Source organism: Hypomesus transpacificus, chromosome 11, assembly GCF_021917145.1.
Source record: "Hypomesus transpacificus isolate Combined female chromosome 11, fHypTra1, whole genome shotgun sequence".
Taxonomy (NCBI): domain Eukaryota; kingdom Metazoa; phylum Chordata; class Actinopteri; order Osmeriformes; family Osmeridae; genus Hypomesus; species Hypomesus transpacificus.
The window spans coordinates 5109408-5135954 of NC_061070.1; the positions used below are offsets into that span (position 1 = coordinate 5109408).

A 26547-nucleotide genomic window follows, 5' to 3' on the forward strand; every position below is an offset into this window, starting at 1 on the left:
AGGAAAATATGCGATACAGAAACAACTCAAGATTAGTTTAATTCTTTGGATTCAGACCATTCAATGAAACACGGGCTAAGGGAAGTTGCTGTACACACATTTATTCGAAGAGACACATTCCGAGCAAAATGTTCACTTGCGTCTGCACTTCAACACTATCCTACTCTAGGTTCTAATGCATTATTAGCACAGCAATTAACAACAAAATAATCAACAAGCACCTCTTTTAAAAGGCTAAAATAATCTGACAAAATGCAGATGTCCCACAAAATCTAAAGAAATAACCCCTTTATTAAAGTTTGGTTTAGTGGAAGTACACTATTTATAAACCACATGATAAAAATCACACCTAATGTACAACTCTTAACTACATTTAGATAATCTCAACCATAAAATGTTATTGTTTTTCTTTGACACTGACCAAGTATATATATATATATATATATATATATATATATATATATACATATATACACACACACACACACACGTGTATATATATATATATATACACACATACACATCTTATTACTATTACATACCTGTTCGCATCTCTCAATCTATTAAAATAATTTTGGAATTGTAAAAATCTGATACAGTATATACAACTTCAATACAGACCCACTTGACCATTACAATGCACACATGCAACTCTAGATCTCTTAAAACCTTTTGGACCACTTCATTGTCCAGCCACATATTTGGTCTTTCTTCACATGCTTTTAATTTTTTTTAACAAGTCATGGTAACACATTCACTAAAATCAGAGTTTGCACCATTATTTGCCCCGATTGACCGGTTCTCCTATGAGATCTGGGCACTTCTCTTCCCCTTTTGCAATCCTGTCACACTTCCGAATAAAGTCAAAGTTGATCTTGTCAGTGATGATGCTGTCCTGCTTATACTGAGGGTGGTGAGCAACAAACTCCCGCATCCACTTCGCCATCGTCATCAGTTCACCTATACCATAAGTAAATATTTATATTAGTGATAATTATGTTGAAAATATGTTGATAAAGCCAAATACACAGGTTATTGGTGCAGATCATTGCTATCATATTCCACCTTTTCAAGTCCATGTGTGAATGGAGACTGTATACCCATTTGCCTTGTCTTTATAATGGCAGAAGCAGCAAATGACAAGCCAGTACCTGAGGCACGTTTCTTGATTAACTTCAGGTAGTTAAGGATGGTGCATCTGGTGTCAACATCCACCTCCATGTTCTCTAGATAGCAGTTCAGGATAGGGATCAGCCCCTGAAATATTCCTTCCTAACGAGTGAATAATAACAAATTAGTACATTTTCTATTTACATTTTTCAGTTTACTTTATGAAAAAAACTTTTTCATAAATTTCCCTAAATAAAAAGCCTTTGTTATTCTACCTGACCGTCAATCGTATGACATCTGAATGTTCATGTAGAGTGGAAATATGAATGTGAGCACTGGTGCTACCTTTCCATTGATAATGGTGTCGATGCTCATCAGAGTGTACATCTCCCCATCGGCATCTATATCCAGGCCATTCTGGGCTGCAGAGGAACCATCCACTGGGTTGCATCCTGTAAACATGCACGTATGATATCTCAACTAGTGCTTCACAACACAAATCTAGACAGTTCCAAAAAATGTATGTGAACTTTAATCGAGAAAAAGTCTCACCTTTAAAGATGTCCTTCCGGAAGTAGAACATGCCCTCTTTGACTGCATTCCTCTTCTGAGCAACTTTCATGTTCTCGTCAACCTAATTCACAACGGAAAATTGCCTAAATCTAACTACAACTGACCTAATCTACAACTCCTATATATAATATGGATTTATCAATTCAACAGTTTCATGTCTCTGAAAGCTTTTATTACAAGACTGAAACCATGTATTTTGTGCAAATCAATTTAAGGAGATTCAGTACATTTGTACTATGATGACAGCCCACCTTTGATAAGGGGATGAGGAAGTCCAGCTTATAGGACAGGATAACCCTGGTGAGCAGAACCACGAAGACAACATAGGCAGAGTTCTCAAAATCAGTTAGTTGAACCTGGAACAGAAATAAATTATAATCATTATGGACACTGACAACAGATTAAAACGATCTTGTAAAATAGGTAGTGCTTTAGTGAAAATAATCAACTATATTAGAACATAAAGTACAATCCATTCTTTCCCAGCTCTACACATTTAAACATCATTGATTTTTGATGCTCTAAAAAAATAAATACTAACCCTAACCCAATAAATACAATTTCTTTAATACATAAACTCATATGTCATATATACGTCAAAAGAAGGTGTTTGTATAACTACCTCCATAGGGCGAAATTCCACCCTCCAGCCAATGTCTGAGTTCGGAGGGGGTGGTTTAAACCTCATAGTCTGCCAGTTAGTTGACTGTAGGCTCTACAAGGAAGATGAAAAGTCGGGTATCAGTTAGAAACCAACAATTCCACTGATTTTATTATCATTCCAAAAATCTCTGTCAGTCACAATTTTTGTTTCAAATCTGTAGGCATGTTGCTCAGTGCAGTGCCACTGCCACATATGACATTGTTTGGACGAGCTGCTCACGTTCACCCAAAAAAACAGGCCTTTAGGTATATAAACACGTTGCCGTAATTTTTATGTTGTTTTCTCCAGTCGCAAATTAGTGGTCAAAGGCTGTTGGTCAACAAACAAATTGATCTCACTTTTGTTACCCTTACATCCCCACTCAGTCAATGTATGTGTTTATTAGGGCTGTCGAAGTTAACGCGATAATAACGTGTTAACGCAATCTCACTTTAACAGAATAAAAAACATTGTGCCTTTAACACAGGTTTATTTTTGACCCTGGGAATCACCTGTCAACATTGGATTACCAATGTTTTTTGGGGGAGTGGGGGCCTCAAAGACAGAGGATGCCAAAGTCAGGCTAAATACATACATAGTAATACAAAATAGAGAGGGTACAATTTCTGGTTAAATTGTAGGGTGTGCTTGCTTGCGTCGGTTGCAGGTGGGTCCGTTTTCCCATCTAGTGATATTTTCAAGCATTTAGCCTACTCAAATTGCATAATTCATTAAGAACACCCTTTGAAACAAGAAACCTCCTTGAAACAAGCTACTGTAACAACGTTGTCACAGGTAGTATTTCAGATGGAATTGCGATTCAAATAGTAGTAACACAACCAAATACATAAACACGCTGCAAATATAGAAACGCGCTGCAAATAGGAAAACACGCAAACCCCGAAAACAAATGCAAACAGGAAAATGCTGCATCCAGATAACACAACGGAAGTGCTCCAAGCCAGTGGGAGCGCTAAGTAAAAGAGTGTGATTTTAGAACCAGAGAGGGCAGATGAGAAGTTTGTTTTGAATAGGACCAAAATCAAAGTAAACAGGCGACATAAAAAGATTAGGATTCATTTTTACATGTGCCCCTTCTCTTTGACAGTTTTTCAGAAGACTTACTTCGATGTTGATCCAAACTTTTCATATGCTCTCTCTTTCTCTCTCGCTCCATGGGGCCGAAAATCAAGATGTTCCACTTGGCTCTCCCCCTAGAGGCCTGGTAAACTTCCGTTGTGAAAACTGGATGCAGCATTTTTGGTTTGCGTGCTTTCGTTTTTGCAATGCGTTTATGTACTGCAGCGTTTTTGGTATGCGTGCTTTCGTTTTTGCAACGCGTATTTGCAGCGTGTTTATGTATTTAGTTGTGTTGTGTGTATTTGCAGCGTGTTTTCTGAATTCTGCACATGTGTTGTCAAATGTATGAAGATGTTTTCTTAATTTGCTTGTGTTTTGTCTATGCATGTGTTTTCTTAGTTTGCAGCGCGTTTGCACATGTCGGCCACCGGTGCTGTTCGCCCTGTCGGGGCTTATTTTCCCGATAATGACCGGCGTTCTATACATTATCCCTTACTTATTACACGGCTATCTAAATTTAAGATTCCTATATGTTTATTGTATGCACCTTCCTGCCAAAGCAAATTCCTTGTTTGTGCAAACTTTCATGGCGAATAAATCCCTTTCTGATTCGGCTACTTGCCAACAAAAATAACTTAACACAGTGTGTCTTTTTAAAAATGTATTTGTTACCATTCGTATTGTTCATCAGCAGAGAAATAGTTCGCCAAAGACGTTGAACTTCATAGACGTTGAACATTCTTTAGGCTTCAAATCAGCTGACGTCGCTAAGCAACAGAGTACGCTGGGGTTGAAAAGTTACCGGACAACTTGCGGAGTGCTATGAAAGATGTGAATCCGAGGCAAAAAGGCCACTTCCCCGGTCAAATATGCATGGCAACGGTCAAATATGAGAGGGAAGCCCCATTCAAGTGAATGGAGCATTCTACAGCATTAAGAACAGCCGTGTAATAAGACATAATAAAGTTTAGCCATAGCTGTGGCATTGAAGACAGTACTGTAGCCTACTACTACAAACTGCCAGTGGCAGTGAGCGAGCCGAGTCTGTGACTCAGAGGCTAACGTCAAAACAAGACGCGGTCTCACTGAAATTCCAAGTTTTACACAAATAACAAAAATATGCAGACCCACTGGCTGTCTTCACAATCGCCATATCTTTAAAACTCTGCTCTCCATTTGGATGTAGAATTGACCCTGGTACGAAATTAAGAAAATACTCATCAGACGCAGATCGACAACACTGTTGTCGACACTCGTTGACAACACTGTTGCTGCCGCAATCGTCAATGGAGGCTGACGGGGCAAACAAATAAAAGTTTTACAGCAACCTACATTAAAATCTCACCACCTGGCTGTCTTTACAATAGTCATATCGTCATAAAATTTCCCTCTTTCAGTTTTATCGTGTAAAATTGAAGTAAAAAAAATAGCAACGGAAATACTACTATGACGCTTTGTAGCATGCTGCCGCCTAAAAGACTAGGCGGTCTCACGGGCGACCCGCACTCGCTCAATTTACAAAGACTTTGACGACCTAAATCAAACATCCGAGATTTCAGCTCCACTCGAAATCGCTTTCTCAACAAAGCCAAATGGTTGAGATTTTTTGGGGTGGTATTTTTCACTCGTAATCCAAGCTCCAATTTGTGTGCTAGAACGTCTCTATCACGTTGTATCCATGCACATTGTATCCATGCGCCGTTGCTAACGTGTGTTGACATGGTGACGTAGCTAGCACAGATTACCCTTCGTCGACTAAAGGCACTTGTCGCCACAAAAACGTTGTAACCTCCTAAACTGTGCAACGGAACGTAAATCCGAATAGAAGCAACGCAATCGCTACCAAGACGAAACCTTTGACACCACCGTTGTCTATGTAGTCCAAATATTGACTGAGCCTTAGGGGCGCGAAAATAAACAAAAATAATAATAATATATATGTGAGATAACAATGGTTTGTTCTCGCCGAAAGGCAATCACACCCCAATTATTATATGGTATTAATAATGGGACTTATTCATGTTGTTTTCTTTTTATTGTAACATTGTGCCATGTTATTTTACATACTTTTTTGGGGTACATTTTACAATCTTTCTGACCATTTTGGCAATCAACATTGCCATTTTCAGTTCACTCTGTAACACGGTGTCTGCATCCGTCCGTCCCATAGTTACATAGCTCGAAATCGCCTGTGTGCCAGATAATTTTTAATGCAGGTGCTGAGGGGGTGCTAGATCATTGACAGGGGGAGCTGCGCAATTATATGGGCCAGAGTGGGACCCTTTTTCAGCCCTGGAGTGTAATGGCCAAAACCAGCCCATCCCCACCAGGATGCCTGACATACGAGCCATACGTTGAACATTCTGGGCTTAACCCGAACCTAGGTTTTTATGTGATCTGAAATTGGAATTTCACGTTAATGCGAGCGCGCATAGCGTGTGAGCGAGATTTATTTGCATCATTTTCAGTGCAAAATAGTTTTTTGAGGTTTATGTAATATAAACATTACGTTGGACTCATATTGTTATATTTTCCGAAAATTACAACCCAAATTTTTACCTGAGAGATTCAGGGCTTTTGAGAAACCATATTTTTCCCACCCTTGCAGAAAACTAGATTTATAAAGTGACGGATCTTTCTTTTTTTTTTTACATGGCTTTTTCAGTTCCTCCTGGCATCTTTTTCCCATCCATTTTTATTGTTTTTTTAATATGCTATTATCATAACATGCTATTATTTTTTTAATATGCTATTATTATTATATGCTATTAATCTTGCTAACTCCCTCCTCAACAATAAATGACGGTTAAAGGCCCCGTCACACCATAACGTTCTGGTCAACGTTCTCTAAAAGTTCTAATCGTTCAATTTCGATTGAACGAGGTGGAAACATCTAGCGTGACAAACGTGTGAGTATAAGGTATGACTAGCGTGTGACTGACACATGAGGAGCGTGTAACAGCAACCATGTAAGACACCCCTGAAAAGTATTAGCGTGTGATGACGTGTCACTGGGTCGCGACGACATGTGACGAAAGCAAACTATGAAAACAAAGCAAACGATTAATAACAACCAAGTAACGCTAGGGTAATGACTGACTAACGATAGCCAAACACGTGTAACGTTCCACAAACGTTCTTCTGCGGGTCCAGCGTTTAAAATTAAAGGTTGAAGAATGCTGTTCTCCATGAGAACTTTTGTTCAAAACTTTTTTGGGGGACCAGCGTTCTCTGCCAATCACCGACGATTACCAGCATCCACACAACGCTCTTCTGGCGCTATACCAGCGACCATGGACGATAAGCAATGTTTCCTCTAACGTCATAGAACGTCGACCACAACGTTATGGTGTGACGGGGCCTTTAATGTTGTCTCCAGAAAACAACTTTTGTTTGAGAAAGAGAGCATGCGCAACAACTGAAAACGACACTTGCACGGTCTGATCATGCGCTTATTTAGATTAAAACCTAGTGAAACCTAGTGCCGTAGCGCTCCCTGAGACTTTTGCCATTCCTAAAAGTGATTCTGTATTAAAATTCAACCGTGTATTATTCAATTCTCCAGCCTACCTGCGCAGATATCAACAGCGCAAATGGGTTGTAGGTTGCGGCAGATAATGTCTAATATAGACGGACTCTGGTTGCGGTCACAAATGGGTTGAAAATTGTATGATATGCATTATGTGAGTAGGATGCGTTTCATACAAGATCTGGCAACTGGACAACATTGAAATTATATATTGGGGCAATTCCATGCAAAGGTCACCCTTAACATAGAAAAAAATAGTTGTGCCCACACAAATATAACTGTTGTTAAAATGTTCACTTAGGTCTATATTTTGTTGCATGTAACCACTCTGATCTAAATTTATAGACAATTGCACTCTTTTACATAATATACAAGTTGTGCACTCATGCAAAAAAAAACATTTGTCAAATGGCCGTTTTGTACCATTTCAAGAACGGGGTAAATGGACTCCAGTTTTCAATAAAATGTTACCATTTAGCATTTTCCTGATTGACAATGGAATGGTAGAGCATTGTGTATGCTCAGCTTGAGTTAAAAGCACAACTCCTTAAATGCATTAAGCCTCTTGTTTATGAGTCAGTGAGTTCCATGGCCAAGTCACGTCCCTAACGTTTTGTAGAATACATTTATGCCTATCAAACAGTGCCGATGCTACAACATCCAAAGTTTCTGTGCAAAGCTTATTTATACCAATGGTTAGTTTAATTAACAAATCTTGCCCCTTTGTTACTTTTAAAAACTTTAATGATGTGTTATGGACGTGACGTTAAGGACGCTACACAATGTAAATCTTCACAATACACTGTTCACAACACAATGGAAATGTTCTCAAATGAAACTGCAAAGCTAACAATCGTGTTTTCGGCTGTTATAACCCCTTTCACCGATGTGTTTCAGAGAAACAGACATTCCAGTCATGATTATAGTTGGAATCATGGGTAACATGATATAGCCTAAATATCTTCAACGATCGACATCTTCTCCAGTGATACTGAAATTTCGAGTAGCCTAATTGTCTTGCCGTAACTGTCTTTGCCATAACCTTGATCCCCGCTCCATGTTTGTAATATTTACTTCCTACTAGAGAGGCAACTCAACAGTGCTTGAGGGACTCGATTGGTTTAGGCATTTAAGGCGGCGCTCTGTAATTTGCTCGCGCTACCTGTCGGATCAAGCTGAGGAAGAGTTGACAGCTTCGATCCAAGATGTCTTAAAGGGGTCATTGACTGTGTTTTGGGGGTATTTCACAGTTTATTTGTAACTCAATGTTTTTAATTTCAGTGCTTAATTAATAGTTTAATGTTGAAAATCACTATTCATGTAGGCGTTTTATGTAATTTGCAGAAGACTGGTCCAGACGGGTCACATCCATGACGTTCAAACGTCATATCCGAAATGCTGGTTTCCCAAAAAAGACAAATATTTAAAAAAACACTTTTTTTGTGTTCATTACTCAAAATCATTTGTAAGACTGTGTGAGATTATTCACAGCTAAAGATGATTGGTGACCATTCTGAACTTTTATAAAAGTAATTTGAAAACAACTCCATCTAAAAAAAGATAAGGGGTCTTTTTCTTGTACTCAGCGCAATTGACTTTGTACACTAACGCAAGTATCATTCCTATTTTGCACTCAACGGAAAGCAGACTTTTCCCTTCACAGACGCACGTCGGTAAATTAGGTAAGGAACTTGCGATCCCAGGGCAGTTCAGCGAAAAGAGGGGGTGTGTTCCGGCGCAAACGTTCCTTGGTGTTATTTTGCAATTTGCAAAAAAACTATTCCGCCACAGACCAGGAAAAATGTAGACTAAAGTCAATGGCGCGTTATTCAGATGCTATTTTAAGGGTGCATGCTTGGCCCGTGCGCACTACTAGCGAGGCCAGGCCTCGCTAGTAGTGCTTTTCCTGCAAGCTACGTTACATTTCTTCCATGTCAATGATTGAAAAGAGTTTCATGAGTCTCTGTATGTGAACTTGATTTGTAACAATTGTGGCAAATTCCGTTATAATAGCAATCCGCAAGATAACAAGCGTGCCTGCTCTTAAAGGGAATGTGAGATATTGCTCTGATTGGTTTATTGCACGTTATGCCCAAACCACACCTATGAGTAATGTAGCTACTTCAGACCAACTCATTTTAGATTTGCGCCAGGCGCAGAGTCATTTATCCCGCTGGTATAATAGCAACAGCGCCGGAGTCCCGCCCACAAAGTCACTTGCGTTTCACTTTTTGATACTTACGTTTCAGATTATTAAAATAGGGCCCAAAATGTCATTATCAATGCTATTTTGGTGGCCATCTTGAAAATCTCCAGTGACATTTCAGATGGTTTTCTTAATGTTAAAACTAATTCACAAGTTATTTTAGATGTTGAGAAAAGCGCTGTGAAAGTTTGATTCTTGATTTCCCAACAGATTCTGAGTGTATTTCAGACACGTCACATCCATAACAGAATAATGTCACATCCATAACGCAGGTTTTTCCTCATAAAATTCTACATAAAAGACTACATGTTTTAAAAATTGCTATTTTTATGTTCACCTGAGACTCCATGATCATGTCAATATCAAACTTTCTACATTAGACTTGAGGGGTTCACAGAGTTACAGAAAAAAGTAGTCTCCAGAAAATGACTGTCATTTCTCGTCACATCCATAACGCAGGTGTTTTTGTAACAATTTTGTGTCTGAAAAATATTTTTTGCAAAAAAAAATTTCCTCCTCTATTCTACCCATTGAGAACTTTCAGAATATGCATGACTAATTTAAAAATTATAAGAAGCTTTGTTTTACTGATAAATGTTTCTTGTAATTTTGAGTACAAATGTCACATCCATAACGCTGGAATTGCCCATTGATGTGAATATTGAGGTTTGGCCATACAAATTACGGGATTTTTACAGGAGAAATGACAAAATGGGAGGGGAGCGGGAGATGAGTGAATACAGGAGACTCCCGGAGAAAAGGGAGTGTTGACAGGTATGCACCTGTCGTCACATGACTTCAACTGCCGAAGGTAGCTGAATGATGGAGAGAGGGCTTTTAGATGGGAAATTTAGATGGGAGTACTTCCATCCTAGACTATCACATGCAAGCAAAGCACAGAGCTAGCAGCAGGAGCGTTAGCAGCAACAGTGTACAGCAGCAGGGTTTGCTCCGGTAATATACGGCAGACAACACTCGACAATGTTAAATTTCAGATCACATTTCCTAAATATATAACAATGTGTAGGGATGAGTATCGTTAATATTTATCGATATCGATACCATTTTCGAGACTGCTTAACGATTCGAGTCTTTATCGATACCACTATTGATGCTTTTCTATTAAGTAAAACAGATGTAAAATAGAACAAGGGGTGTTGCTCTCAGGAAGAGGCTGGCTAAAAGGAGCATATATAGGCACAATGGATCTTGACTCTGGCAAAATCTAAATCTGTCCACTACAGATGTACTATCCACAACCTGGATGAGTAACTAGACTGTGATTGGTTGGTTAACGAAAAGTGACATTGTCAATCTCATTGACTTTATGAAAAGTTTAACACGTTTCAACGAAAGGCACCTGGTATAGCTAAATGACCAGCTAACCAAACCCAAACCTTCCTTATCTTATCCCTATTTTCTTCTGCCTGTTTTTGTTTAACATGATGCTTAAGCATCCCACAGAGCCATGCTCGCAGTGATGTTTTGAATGATCAGCAGCAAGGGGCGGGAGGCTAGTCTTTACTCACACACTGTGCTCGTAAATAACTTTTGCAGTTCGTGCACACATCAAATTTTAGGGGCATATGCGAGTGAAATAGTTGCACTGTTGAGCCCTGAAATGGCTTATTATTGTCAACAATGGAGACTTGCTACGAAGTTGGGGTGCGCTCACCAGAGGATTGTCCTGCAAAGGCAGCTGGAGTTGGCACCGTTGGGACTCGAAGACAGTCAAAGTACTGCATTTTAACTCTATTTGATGCACAACTTTAAGGTGCTTGTTCTTTGCAGTTGTGTTCCCCCCTTACAAGAAATTGCTTTAGAACATATATTGCACTTGGTCTTTATGTTTGGCTTTAATAAAATGTAGCCAAGCCTTTGACCGTTTTGTGCGTTCTGCCATCGTAGCTAGCAACAAAAGGATGAATGAAGCAAAATAGCGTGAGGCAATTAAATTCTTCTTTGTTTAGTTTAAAGGCGGCATGCCATTCAATTGAATTTAGTCATTTTATTAGTCAAACGTTGTATGTTTGTGCACCAGTGATTTGATTTAAATAACATTACTTATTTCTCAAGACATAAGTCAACGTTACATTATATTACTTAGTCTCGATAGCGGTATCGATAAGCTTGGACCTTATTGATATTCGGGTTTTGAGAAATTTGGAACTGGGTCCATACAGAACCGGTTTTCGATACCCATCCCTAACAATGTGTATATACAGCCTATGTGTGAGTGAATAAAACTCCCTCACAATTTCCTCTTGTTATCCTCCAGTTATTTAAGTACACCCTTTTAATGTTATTTCACAAAAAATTATTTTATTGGGGTAAAATTTGAACAGATTAAATAAATTGAATACATTTAATTTAATTAATCGCGATTAACTATATGAAATAATGCGATTAAATATTTTAATCGCTTGACAGCCTTGGTATTTATATTAATTGTATTTATATAAATATGTGCGTCAAACGTTCCTGAAAAGCCAGTACCTCGGCATGGTATACCGTGCAACACTACATGTTAGCTGGCTTTCAGCCAGTAGCTAGGAAGCTACCCAGATAATGTTATACAGCCAGCTCACCATAGTAGTTGCTAACTGACAAGGTTATTCAGCTATTTGTTAGTTTAGTCTGTTTAACTAGGAGAACTAGCAACCAGTGATAGTCTGAAATATGTATCATGGGCACTGCAGTAGTTTCATCCAATTGGCATGTCAAGTTGATTGGCCGAGTCCATCATGTTTGTGTTACGACTAGGGCTGTCCCCACTCAGTCAACTAGTCGATTTTCTGGTCGATATGCCTTTGGTCGACTAAGATTTTGTTAGTCGAGCTACCGTATGGCAGTGTGAGATTTGATTCCCGCTTGTGTCATCATTGCTGAATTAACAAAATGTTCTACAGTAATTGTAGATTATATTATTTAAGACAAATAAAGCAACTCTAAAAATATATAATTTAAAAGAAAAGGTGTTACTATTTCCCCTTTCTACGCTTTATTTTGGTTTGGTACACGGCACGAGCACAATTGGCTACAGAACTACAAACTCTGCCATAGTCAACTTTGTCTGTGTTATTAGTCAAAATAGCAAAGAAACCTGTGGTATGGCAGCATTTCATTAAAGTACATTTACATTTACAAAGTACCGGGTGACTTGAAAAACGTTGAATGCAAACTACGGTTTATTTTTCGTAGTTCGACGTCAAATATGATGTAGCCTACCACCTGAAAAATGTAAGTTGGCCCAGCCCTACTTTGCTCATGCTAACGCGCTGGGTTGAAAAATGAATATGCCTATTATAAGATCCAAATCGAATGACATTATCTTCTCCGGCCAAGACAACAAAATCTTTCTCTGTTGCACCGTTCCCCACTCAGCTTCTACTTAAGTTTGCATGCTGCAAGTTCAGGCAGTGATAAGCGTGCTCTAATGATTTGCATGTTAAACAAACAATATTTTTAATTTGTAGTACATTGTAAGAAATAGCCTACTAAATACCATCGGCATTCGGTTACAACAGGACTGGTGATATGAGTCTTATTATTAGTAGGCTATTAGCGGCTGAATCTGCAATGTCCAGCAGCCATTGAGTCAGATCGCAAAAATATGTTTGTTTCAAAATTCGATTAGTCGATTTTCAGACGTTTTAGTCGAGTCTTGGTCGACCAAAGAAAATCTTACTCGGGGACAGCCCTAGTTACGACAGATATCAGCGACAGATATCAGGTTGAAGCGGTTGCTACTTGAGCTCTACCTCAAAGTGTTCAGACTCGTTTTCATCATCCAAATTAATCTTTTCCTGGAAGAGTGACAGTGGGTCCCGGATGAAAAGGTGGGCAATGTGTTGTGCCAGCAATTTGTCAATCCCTAAAAAACAAAAACAAACTTGATATGACTCACTTCATAAATAGAAACATTTAGGATTTTGTATTACCAATACAATATTGGTGACTGTGCTTTGCGTTACCTGCGTCTAGAAGCTGTTTATTGATCCCCTCATCTATGGTAAGATCTATGTCATTGTACTTTTCACCACAGCTGGAGAGGTAGCTGTCGATTGAATCATATCTTGATTTCAGGATCCTATATTTGTTGTTCTTCAAAGGCTGAAAAGAGAAATAATATGTTTAGACCTTTCCAGATGCAAAATGTGTTAAATAAATAATCAGGCGCTTTGCTAGAAATAAAGCTCTACTGGGGCACAGGTCCCTACTTATTATGCGTACAGTTCAGGGACGCCAGTTTGATATCAGCTTTGTTAGTGACATCCATAGTTAATGCGAGCGCGCAATAGGGCTGGGCGGTATGGCCTAAAATGTTTATCACGGTATAATTCGTAAGCACTGACAGTATCGGTATTTATCACGATATTAGTTATTCTTAAAATGTCATGACAAATCAATCCGCACTGCAGCGGCTAATCTACCGCACTCGGACGGATTTGGATTGGGTAACTCCGGTGTGTCACTGTTACATTAGTTGAATTTTCCAAATTTTGCAGCGTTCAATTGCCACGGAAGATCGACTTATCAGTATCCTACGCGTTCAACAGTAGCCTACGTTTATGGGATCGCAAAAATACTGTTAAATATTTTTTGAGTTAGCTCTAGCTATAAAAAATTATTACATGGCTGAATACTCGATTCTGTTGGCCTACAATAAACATACATTTCACAATTCTAACCAGCCTGGCATTGGATTTGTCAAACACATTCTGGTAGATTCATTTTCGCACACATGCATGGCTTTCACGTGGTGAGAGAGATTGCTAGTGTTTCAGATGGCTGAGCGGTGAGGGAGTCTGGCTAGTAATCAGAAGGTTGCCGGATCGATTCCCCGCCGTGCAAAATTATGTTGTGTCCTTGGGCAAGGCACTTCACCCTACTTGCCTCGGGGGGGAATGTCCCTATACCTACTGTAAGTCGCTCTGGATAAGAGCGTCTGCTAAATGAAAATGTTTCCACCTTTGGCTCGCAAAATTCGACGAGACAACTTACAGAGTAGGCTAGTAGGCTGTTTGTTGGTCGATGTCAGATAACTTGAAACCAAATAATTTCCAAACGACAGAGGTTCAATTTTTTTTACCAATTCTTCTTTGTCCGGCAAATCAACCCCAATGGCGTTATTTTCAGACATTGTTAACGCTTGCTTACACTTGCCATCAAAGCAGTTTACTCATATGAATGTTTGCTTCCTCTGGAGTTGCGCTAGCTTGTTTGTTGACTTTCATTGGCTGGCACAATGCGTGCAGCATGCAATGCTGCATGTTTTTTTTGTAAAAGATACAAATTTGAACTAGCCCACTAGGCAGTATCACTTGACTTACTTTATACCAAACAGAAACACTTAACTAATACATTTAGGGTTCGTACAGATACTGTATAATGAAATTCCAGTACTTTTAGTTAATCTTATATTTTTATTTTATTTGACAGTGGCTTGTTTTTCTACAAGTACACTTGCACTTACAGATTCATGTTGTTAATTTGTAACTTGCTTAACTACATGCTCTTATGGTTTTTCCCTTTGGCACTTATTTTTTGGTTGTTCACAATGTGTGCTTGTTTTGGCTACTCGCAATGCTTTGGGGCTTGTTGTTGTTATTATCAGTGACCTATGCACTTTGTAAAGCTCTCTCTTGGAAGTCGCTTTGGATAAAAGCGTCTGCTAAATGAATAAATGTAAAATGTACTTTCAAGGACTTTTCAAGCACTATTTTGGGGTTTTCAAGGACTATAATCAGAGATGTCATTTATCAAACATATACTTTATTTACTTTAAATGAATCCTTATTAAAGCTACAAATGTTATTTAATCAACAGCAGCGAGTGATTTTCTCTTTTTCTTGTATTCTTTCATTAACATTAATGAGATGGACAGCAGTGGGTTTATTAGACATCTGTCTCTTTAAGACCTGATGCACGTCGTGGATCTGACACAAATCCAGTTGTTTTCGTCCAGCTCTTCACCTTCATTTAAGACTTTGAAACTCATTAAAGACTGCTCATCAGGACACATTCATTTTCTGTTTCGTTCTCAAGTAGGCCTAATTAATGCGGTACTGGCGTGCACTGGCTGAGAAGATGCGGCTTTTCTCTCAGTGTTTGAGTCTAGTGTTTGTGCAAAGAATGCTGCTTCAGACAGCGCTTCTTCAGAACCAAATTGATTTATTCTTGATTCTTCTCTTATCGTGCTTGAAAAACACTTAAATTAATTGAGAACATGATCCTATGCTATAACGCAAACCAAAGAATGCCAGAAAAAACTGATGGTGCTTTAATTAAATTAGCAGGAGGGGGATGGGCTGAGGCGTTAATTTTGAGCGAAAAGACTGTATATACATATTCAAAATTACACTTCAAAATTACTTTGTAAATTCATTTATATTGTCTGAAAATAATTCAAGCACTTTTCAAGTACCTTGTCATTAATATGACTGTTTTCAAGGATTTTCCAGGACTTACATTTCAAAAAGTCAAATTCAAGCACTTTAAGCACCTTGTACGAACCCTGTCCATTTAATAATATACCGTGTTATTATATGGCAACAACAGTACAAGCTTTCTGATTGGCTAATGGGTAGTCATGCCAGCCGCGTATTGCCCTCCTCGCCGGTCAATACGGATCCGTATTGCCCTCTGACGTCAGCTTCAAAATGAGCGATATCGACGAGTCAGCTGCTGAGTTTTACTATCCAGATGATGCTGAAAAGATTTGTCATCGAAAGTGAGGATGAAGACTGGACTCTTTGAATCACTTGTGTCATTTTGTGTTGAAATTAAAGCCATTTTAGCAGAACCATGTTGTCCGCTTTCTATCAAAAGTAATGAGTTGCTAGGCAATACATGAAACACACCGTGAGAAGACTTGAGAGCTAGCTACAATTAGCCTAGAGGTACCATTTATTTTCGTTTGAAACCAAATAACTTTTCTATCAAAAGTAATGAGTTGCTAGGCAACAGGTGAAACACACCGTGAGAAGACTTGAGAGCTAGCTACAATTAGCCTAGAGGTACCATTTATTTTCGTTTAAAAACGAAATAATATAGGCGGGGCGATATATCTAATATTAGCGATAATATCGCAATAATTTTTACAACAACGTAACCTTTTTTTATATATATCAAATATAAAAATAAAATAAAAATCCTTGTGTTGCTTGTGTTTTAAGATCACCGTCTGGCTCCTCTGTGTTCACATACACACACAGAAAACTGAAAATTGCACTCGCACAGGCACTCTCTTTTGCTCTCTTTTTGTCCTGTCACATAAGGACCTCTGCATGAATTGTTCCATGTGAGGTCCATTTTGTCAAGTTGCAAGAACCATGTTATGGCAACTGCTTAAATTTGCACTACACATTTTGTACTTTATAACAACAGCTCTTCTATCTAAATTGTTTCTGTTGTTTTCTAATGGAGAAAAACATCTAAAAATCATGTTTTTTATTATAACAATTTGGAATATATCGCTCAGCCCTACGGGCACCCATCAGTTTGTGTTTTTAGTTAAACTGCGTTGATTTTACAAGCGTTGATTTTTACTGTGGCACGTGCCCCAGTAAAAAGGGTTTAGCGACATCCCTGGAAATAATAATTTGATAGAGAAATGTGAATTGCTGTAAAACTGACTAAAACCATAAACAAACGCTTGAAAGTAACTTCAGTTTATGTATTCAGAAACCTTTCAACATAACAATTTTTTTGCTGTACTTTCTTTTACTCTGAATTACATTACTGGTCTCACCTTCAGGCCTCTCTCCTCCTGCGTCCGGTCGTCCACCGAGGCAGAGATAACTCCCCAGCGACAGTCTATGTCTGACACATACCCCCTGTAGAAGGGTGACGCAGCACTTAGGGCCATCTGAAGACAAAGACAGAGCTAGCTTTTTAAACTTTTTACTAGAACAATTTACATTTAATTAATTTAGCAGACAATTTTATTCGTGCTGGGAATCAGTAGGGACCTCCTGATACAATATAACTGCAATACTTGACAGCAGATACAATATGTATTGCAATAGTGTGTACTACAATTCAGTCAATATTGGAGATTAATGATTGCTTAACTTTTCCCCTGGATCATAAAAACATACCTGCTCCAGGGAAACTAATTTGTATGGCCCAAACATCGTTATGTGAATCAATATATTATTCCAAGGTTGTCCAGTTGCCCTACTCACACAATCAACATCATACAAATGTCAACACATTTGTGACCTCAACTTGGCAACCTACCCAGTTTCGCAGTTGATATCTGCGCAGGTAGTAGATGCAAGTTGAATCAAGCATCACTGGTAAAAATGGGAGGTGCACCAGCAAAAAAAAGAAATATATGTACATTTAACAACAACTGGATGGAAGTAGGGGATCGACCGATATGCATTTTTCAGGACCGATGCCGATAATTACAAATCAAGTAGACCGATAACCAATATTTGTAACCAGTATTTATTTATATGTCTAGTGTAAAAGTTTTATTAATGTCAAAATTAAGAATAAAAAGGCCTCTGAAATATCTTTAATTTTGAGAACTGTTAATAATAACAACATTATTATAAATAATAATAACAACAAAAAAGTGCAGGGAGCATCCAGCAGCATTCTGTAAATGTTTCGTAAAACTTAAAGAAGTAAATTTAAACCATAACAAGCAACAAATGAACAAATAATGAAAACAAATTATATATATATATATATATTTTATCGGCAAATCGGTTTTGAAAATGACCGACACCGATAACCATAAAAATGCTTAATAACAGCGCCGATAATCGGTCGACCCCTAGATGGAAGAATTGTATTTCATATCTCAGGCCATATTGACAATGCCCACACCTTTGGCAAAGTGCCGCATTGATTTCTTCGGACACGGTCGGAAAAATTACATTACTATGCAAATTAAATCACAATGGCACAATCACAGAGCGGAGGCAGTGTTTAACTACTGTGCAGTGTTTGTTTATGTAATGACAAAATAAGTCTTGTTTATTTGTATCAATAATTAGGGTTCCCTTCCCAAAAACCTATTGTTTTTGTTAGATTCTTCTTATTAGGGTTCCTCCGGTAAGAAGAAGCCTATTGTTTTTGTTGGTATTCCTATTATTCTTATTATTATGTTTCTCTGCTAAATGGCCCAATAGCTCAAAAAGTCCTGGACCCGATTTTTTCCAATTTGGCCCAATGATAGGTCACTCATTACTCCCAGACGGCTAGTGGCCCATGTGCGCGATAGGTGGCGCTATGAAAACACGCCCAAAGTCAACGTGATTTCCCCAGCGCCCCATTACTCCAAAATGCCTGATAATTGGTATACATTCCTTATTTCTCATGGGGAACAAAAAAGCCTCAAGGACCCATATTGTTAGACTTATGCATTTTCTTGTACTGTCCAAATTTGGTACAACCTTCAAAACCCTTCTAGTCATAAACCATAGACCCAATAGACTTAAAATTAGTTACAGATGTGTAGAATACATGTCTTTACATAGGGTGACATGGAATAAGAAATGCAATACAAAATGGCTGAAAGAAGTGTATTTATGTATATGTCCAAATTGCCTGAATACTTTTTTTGTTAATAAATCAAATATAATTTTGACTGATTGTTTTTCAAACCTAATAGGGTTCAAGACAACATCAATCTCTAGTACCATAAACAATTTCACCTTGGCATGTCAATATATGATTGAATTCAATTGAATTGCTCCAAAGTGCGCGAGCTCCAAATTCTCACAGACTCATCCTGCCCCTTGACACTAGGGTGACCACCTGTCCCGCTTTGCGTTGTGTCGCACAGCATTTTCACCCCTTGTTCCGCACGTCGCATATTGAAAATGCTGTGCGCATTCAGCGCAAAGAGGAACAGGTGGTCAACCCACTGACACACGAGCAAGCTTGGCGAGACGCACACACATCCTTTCTGGAAATGGTGTGCTGACCAAGCCCCACCCTCACCCTCATTTCGCTTCCAATCGCAGCTCGCCGTTACAAATATAAATAATTTTTTGGCGGCCATTGTTGTTTTCAACTGGAATCACCTGAAGCCGTGTTGGAGGCAGCCACGTTCGGTAAGTCCTATTTTTACACATTTTAAGCTAGAATCAATGATTGGGTTCGTGAAAGTACACTACTCTTGAATTATGGTGAAGGTTTGAGCACTTTGAGACCTTTAGATTGTGAGTTTGAAGTGACGGAAAACCTAACTCGAAAAGTAGCTAGCTTTTTCCCTCTGTGTAATTACTGAATCTTGTAGCATCTCGGCGAATTCATCAAAAAGGTAGAGGAGGGCAGCTTTTAGGAGAACAAGCAATTCCCCACTGACCTGTCGGCTCAGAATTTTGATTTGGGTCGAGAAAGTCTTTGTAATAAGCCTATGCGCCAGGGAGACCGCATAGGCTTAGGCGGCAGCCATGTTTTGGTCGCGTCACGTTCATAAGTTCACCATTTTACCGTTCGGTCGACACCAAAAATGTGTTTGTTACCAAGCCTCGAGGAGGGAAGCCTTTAGGAGATGTAAGAATTGTGCTTGTAGCCAGATGCTCCGATTATTTTTGTGATTTGTGGAAAACTTGCAAGTGGAGTGAGACTGCGTCCCGGGGGTACATTGTTTTGACAAAGCCTCAGTGACAGACTCGGCTTGCTCACTCACTGGCAGTGTGTAAACGATATCGTAATTCACTAAATTCTAGTCCTAAAACGTCAGGGAGGGCTGCTTTTTGTAGACAAAAGTCTACTGAAGATAGCCAGTATATAGGATCTTTCAAAACAAGCCTATTTCATTTGTCATTTTCCTGAGAAAGCGACCTACGTTAGCCAGGCTAGTTTCACTCGGTCAGCCTATTTAATGGTCTCTGACAGTCAGAATCACTGTTTACAGGCAAAGTTCGAGCTGGTCTTTGGTCAGATGTGTATATTGACCAGTTTAGAGCTAAATACTGTTGCCAGAGCCTGGAATCGAGCCAAATGTTTGGAGTGACTTTGCATGGCCGGGTCTCCATCAGTTTAACACATTTGGATTCAAGTTCAAGTAATGCCACTGCATTTCACAGTCTTTTCAAACTGTAGTTTCTGTCAAGTGTAGATGTAAAAAGCTTCATTTTTCACAACTGACATGGATCCTTTCTTCACTTTTACAGGTCTGGAGGGTCATGCAGAGGCCTGCTCAACAGAGTTCAACAGAGGATGCTGAGAGAAAAACTGATCCCTTGCTGGACTACCCCCCTCTAGCTGGACAGAATCAGAATCAGGACAGCTTCTCATCAGCCCTGAGCCCAGGACAGCTTCATCCAGCTGGCCTGCCCTGACTGCCTGCAGGCCCTGCTTGCCCCTCCAGAGACAGACAGTCACCCCACAGACACAGTAGCTCTGCAGGCTGCTTTTTTGAGGATAAAAAAGCGAAAAAAGCACAAACCAGCATTTTTTACTTTGATGAAAGTCTAAATTGTTTATCCTTTCCATGTCCCAGCATGCCAAGCTGCTGACTTTTAGTGTCTTAAGTAATGAAACCAGTTCAAGATATAGACTTTTGACCTGAATCCAATGATTAGTCATCTGAATAAAAACCACTCAAGAGAAGTACTGCTTCTTGGATGATTTGTGCTCCACATCAGTACATCTCACACATTTGCCTTTGTTTCCATGGGATTCATGGAATTGCTAGTTTCTGCTCCACCATTGTGTAATATAAAATATAGTTTAGGACAGCAATTCCATTTTTGTGTTATCCTTTCGCATTACACACATTTAGTCAATGTATTTAAACTCAACCGATTGTTGTCATTTTACCATACTGTTCATATTGAACAGACATCAGTGTTTGGGAAGATTACTGTATATTTCCACTTTTGATCTGTATTTCCATCGTAAATTTGGTCTTTAATTCCAATTGGAAGGGGTATTAAAAGGTCTTAAAAAGTCTTAAATTTTACTTGTTTACACCCGTAGACACCCTGTGAAGCCCCCACCCCCCACTCCAGAGACATTTGGTGACAGAAAGGCGCAGACATTAAGTTAAACATAGCTGTGCCTTAAGAATAGAGTAAAAAATAGAAACTAAATGTGTAAATGGACTCAGTTCTCTGAGTTGGTGCATGTCAGTTTAGGCAAAGGTTGTCTTTTAAACCTCTAGGTTTAAAAAGAATTCAGATTTGATTGGAACTCTCTTTTATAAATTTATAGTTGGATTTGACATTTAACAGCCATTGAATTCATTAAGCAGGTTGTTTAACTCAAACAACCATAACACAGTACATATGGTATACAAAGCTGCTGTCAGATTTGGCGAAATTGTTAGCTTCGATGTTATCTTGACATATACATGGGGTCTTGATGATGATGCGCACGCAGCTTCAAGGCAGAAAGATGCGTTACATTTCAGGAGACGCCGAGACCTTAGCGCGTCACTAGCATCTCGTCATATCACGCAGTCGGAGCACAGCTAGATCATCAGCGTCAGCGCTCTAGGGTACCCAGCATGCAGTGCGGAATGTCAAAAATCGCCCAAGACTTGTGGAAAATAGTTTGGTTACAACAGCGATGCAAGGGATTTCAGTTGTTGCGTTCGTTCAGTTAGATGTTTGTAATATTGTTGTTTGTTAGTTAAAATAATCTCGTTGGTCACCCTGAGAGTGCATGTTGTGTGGTTTAATGGGAATTAAGAGTCGGCCTTTCCTCATTTATGTTGGCAAGGAGATGATCATGGGCTGTGCCATAGACCTTTTGCCAATGAGGTTCTTCTTGATTGTAAGATGACTGTGGTTCTGGAAAGCGGTCTTCAAGCCATCTTTGAGAAATTCTGGAAACAGTGTTGCGAGCAATCTTTTTTGATTGTGGGAGGCAATTTTTGGTCGACGTCTAAACTTCATGCCTCCACTACAGCATTTTCTGCTTTGGCTTGACTTGTGCTGGGAGGGAGGTAAACTGCATGGATTGGGGGATAGTGTGCGGGCAGGTGTATTTTTATATAGGGTGAAATGGAATGAGAAATGTAATACAAAATGTCTGAAAGGGGTGTATTTATGTAAATGTCCACATTGCCTCAATATCTTTGTGTCAATAAATCAAATATCATTTTGACTGATGGTTTTCAAACCTTATTGGGTTCAAGATGACATCACTCTGAAGTACCATCAACAATTTCACGTTGGCATGTCAAAATATGATTGAATTTGAGTAGTTTAAACTTTGGCTGAATCTAACAACTCTTACCACAGAAGAAACAGCCTACTTTTTTTTACAGTAACTGAACTTGACGTTATTCAACACTGAGAATAGCTCAATGGACTGGGACAGTGACCTGCAAAGTATAAGGTTGCAGGTTTGAATCCAGCCACAGTCTTTTAGCCTGTCTTAAATTGGAATATCTGTTTAGTTATACAGGATGACATCATTATGAAATACCATGCGCAATTTCATGCAATTCCACTTTGAAATGTCAACCGCTTCTTAACCTTTGTCTCAAAGCTGACCAAAGCTAATAGTCTGACCTTTTTACTCATACATTTTCAACAGTTGGTGTGTAGCAGAGAGGATAGAGAGGCTGCCTTGTAACCTTATGCTCATGAGTTCAAATCCCCATTCAGCCTATTGTAGTTGGCCCAACATGAAGTAGTTTTGCTCTCTTGTTGTCCAACTCTTGACCTTCTACAATGTGCATTTGTATAATATTTTGCCATTTTGCGGAGGAACCCGCATCGCTGCTTGCAGCTATATTTATGAATTATATTTGTATTTGTGCACACTGCCAACAACTGTGTATATTCCATAGTTTGACGTTGAATATGATGTACCACTTGAAAACCGTAAATTGGCGTACTTCCCTAATGCATGCAAACACTGAGGCATTTTTATTATATCGGCATTCGATAACAAAAGGACTACACAAGGCTTCTTACTAATAGCTAATTTTATAGCGGCTGAATCTGGAGTGTCCAGCAGCTAGCTCTACATTGAGTCAGATCGGGAAAATGTTTGTACATTTTTGGTATAGTTGTCAATCACCCTTCTTATGTATTTATTTCTTTCAGATTATCTCTTAAAACAGTGAGGTAACACATCACACAAAATGGTTTGCTAAAAAACATTGTGACATTTATAGAAAAAAATTACAACTTTTCAAATTTAGATTAGTCGATTTTCAGAAGTGTTCAGTCGAGTCTTGGTCGACCAAAGAAAATCTTAGTCGGGGACAGCCCTAATAAAAAGCGATTAATTCATTGACTAGTCTACTTCTAAAGGCAAAAACTGCCAAAGGGTTGATCAGTAAACTTTAAAAAGAAATTGTCACAGAGGACATTCAAGTGCAGTAAGCTTTGCATTGCATTACTACTGCATTGAGCTCTTAGAACAAACCCCACAATAACTTAACAATTGTGCCTTTAAGTGAACTTTATGTGCATTAATTGCAGGGTGCAAAAAAGGGTCCATATTTATGTTTACCGGCCAAATGGCTTGTGGTGAAAGTTACAATTTTACCAGCCACTCCATAAGATTGGCTGGTGAGCAAAGGAAATCTACCAGGCACCTGCATATTTGATTTGCTGTCATTTTTGTTATTCTGCTTTCAGATGAAACGAGCGCAAATTCACAATACCTGCGACCATGTACACGCACACAAATTTGTATGGACGGACCGTCAGAATGAGCTATAGAGCAACTGGTCGCAGCTAATGAGTAACAGACTTCCTAGTGTGTAGAGCTACTGTGAAGTTTATTAGAACCCGAGTCCAGCTTGTTGCTGCTGCTGCATGTTTTGTTTTGATTCTGTCGTGTTGGGAAACACTGGATGTGTTGCGTTATATGACAGCAAACATTTGTGTTATTTCCACAATGCCTTCATTTTGCCTGACAGAGCTTGCACACATATTTAGACATGTCTAGCTCTGGTTTTAAAAGTATGAAAGACAGTGTCTCCAGACTTTGGATGTGAACTGTGTAGGTGCAGGATGTTTTCTCTAGCTTCATTGCACACCATGATTTTTCGTTTGAAACGAACATGAGGACAGAAAACATGCAGGTTAGATTGTAAATTAGGGCTACTTATATTTTATTTTTTATTCCCCTTAGTATTAACTAGACCCCCCTTAGTATTAGCTAGACTTTGCTCCTTTTGTATAGTTAGTCCACGTATTTAAGTTTCAATATTCCTATATGTTTAATGTATGCACCTCCCTGCCAAAGTAAATTCCTTGTTTGTGCAAACATTCATGGCGAATAAAATCCTTCTGATTCTGATGCAGTTTGTTATGAGGACTGAAGGAGTTGCCGTCAATATGACAATAAAAATATTGTGGGTGGAAATAATTGTGATACTGAACTGTATGGTTGTTTTCCCTGATCCCTAGTTTTTATCTGAAGTGACCTACTAATAGTGCAATATTAATAGTGTGTGAAAATTAACTTACGTTTGTATTGGTTGTTATGTTTGTATTGGATGTAATGACAATTACACACCCATGCACAAAATGGGCCTTACCACAATAGGGCAGAATGTTGCTAGTTGGTCATAAAGGTACCGAGCCTCATCAATGCTGCAAGCTTGGAATGTCACCTGTGAAAACACCATAAAAAGGCTAAAGTACATTTAAATATTACTTATTAGGTGTGCAAAACCAGTACATAACTTTGGGGACCTGACAAAAATAAATGATTGATTATATAATCATCTACAAACCAACAACTGTTCCTTACCACACCATGCAGTTAACCGTACACAATCATGTGTCAAGGGGATGTTGTGTGTCGCATGTACCTGAAGGCAACAGTTGCCCATCCCAAAGCCCATGGCGTCCATGTAGATGTGATCAGGGAGAGATGCCCTGGCTGCCTCCCCGTCATCCTCGAGGAACTTCTCCACAAAAGGAGACAGAGTGCTCTTGTCTTTGAAGACTTAGCAGGTAAAAGGAGAGAGGGAAAACAGCTGAATGTTGCAGTTCTGATTGTCAAATGACAAGTCAAAGGATTGATTAGATTTTTTTTTCAGTCAGTGCAAATATTAATGAATTGGAATGGCACTAAACACAAAAACATCTCTAAACATACTTGGTACATTGATAACCACTTTTTCCCCTCTTCTATGACGAATGTTCCGGGTCAAGGTGCTGAAAGGACATTGTTACAAGAAATACAAATGTTACAAATAGTGTCTAATGCAAAAAAAACAAAAAGACAGGACAACAGAATATGTCAAAACTGTTTTTACTAGTCTGCTCAGGCATTATGACAACCTACTTAGGTCTAATGGCAATATACTTGCCATTAGACCTAACGTGAATTTTATGCAGAATATGATCTATATTCATAATTCACTTGAAAAGGAAAAATAATCTTGGCCTTATCGGTAAATGCAACATGAACACAAGCCTACCTAAATCTTGGGTGTCGGTTTATGGCTTCATCTGGGAAGAACAATGACTTTGACACTCCTTTTTCAACAGGTGTAGGGCGGTACTCTGGTTGGGTGAACCCTAGACATCCTAACCTAAAAAACAGTTTATAGTTAGAGTTCAATTATTGTTCAAATGTAGTGATTACTTCTAAAGCAACACAAAAGTAGCTTGGGCCATGATGCATCTGCCACCAGTGTGACTGCAAAACTAGGAAGTGAATAAGCTACCTTGGGAATGATGTGATGGTACAGAGTGTTTCATTCTCGTTAAGGACTGACAAGGCTTCTCTCCTCCTTTTCCCCATGTTGTCCTCCACTGTGTTGAACTCTGACATAGTCCCTCCATACGGCTGTCCTGGAGTCCCTTCAATCATGTAGCTGCCATATTCTGGCCTCCATAGGGTGGGATGGCTTCAGAAAGAAACCAAACACAGGACTTTTCAGACACAACAGACTATGACAGAAGTCACCTGGGAGTCAAAGGTCCTGCATTCTTTGTTATATATTTTCCAGTGATAGTTCATTCAAATAAAGTAAACCGGATTTTTGTTTTGTTTTTCTCATGTGAGCTTGCCTCTGTGATATGTGGAGTACATTTGTGCTTCAGGGCAAGGCCTTCAGTATATGTGCAACTGAGAGGCAGTAATGAGGAATGCTATGGCTTCACTATTCCCCTGTGCCACTGGCATTTTCCCTGGGTGAAGTTGGCTCCACACATTTTTGGTCGACATCATTGGCTGCACGCATCATACTCATGGGCTTGTACAAACACATTTACACTACGCAGAGGTAAACTCTTATCGAGTTCTTACTGGTTGTATGGGAATTAACACCTCTGGAAAGATGAGAACTGTCCATTTCAAGCTTACTTACTTGGGGTTACTGTTTTCACCTCTTTCCTGAAGCGTTTCCAAAACCTCTCCACCATTCAGCACAAGACGAACCTTTTCATTCTTTTCGTCTATTTCAATCAACATGTATTCCACCTAGAAGAACACAAACTGGCTTTTACG

General features: G+C 39.0%; 1 protein-coding gene across 4 annotated transcripts in view; it reads right to left on the reverse strand.

Moving 5' to 3' along the window:
• Window positions 1-79: 79 nt before the first annotated feature.
• Window positions 80-26547, reverse strand: part of gclc (glutamate-cysteine ligase, catalytic subunit) — a 28588-nt gene continuing 2120 nt past the window's right edge. For 3 of the 4 annotated variants that reach the window (XM_047029641.1, XM_047029640.1, XM_047029639.1), the window contains 15 exons: window positions 26408-26520; window positions 25763-25945; window positions 25514-25627; window positions 25189-25247; window positions 24899-25035; window positions 24623-24697; window positions 16895-17011; window positions 13116-13254; window positions 12903-13015; window positions 2306-2398; window positions 1935-2039; window positions 1663-1744; window positions 1456-1562; window positions 1152-1272; window positions 80-960 (listed from right to left, as the gene is read on the reverse strand). In XM_047029641.1, coding sequence (XP_046885597.1) covers window positions 779-960; window positions 1152-1272; window positions 1456-1562; window positions 1663-1744; window positions 1935-2039; window positions 2306-2398; window positions 12903-13015; window positions 13116-13254; window positions 16895-17011; window positions 24623-24697; window positions 24899-25035; window positions 25189-25247; window positions 25514-25627; window positions 25763-25945; window positions 26408-26511 — 1731 coding nt within the window. In that variant the 5' untranslated portion in view covers window positions 26512-26520 and the 3' untranslated portion in view covers window positions 80-778. The remainder of the gene's footprint in view (window positions 961-1151; window positions 1273-1455; window positions 1563-1662; window positions 1745-1934; window positions 2040-2305; window positions 2399-12902; window positions 13016-13115; window positions 13255-16894; window positions 17012-24622; window positions 24698-24898; window positions 25036-25188; window positions 25248-25513; window positions 25628-25762; window positions 25946-26407; window positions 26521-26547) is intronic. The other variant, XM_047029642.1, reaches the window with a different exon arrangement.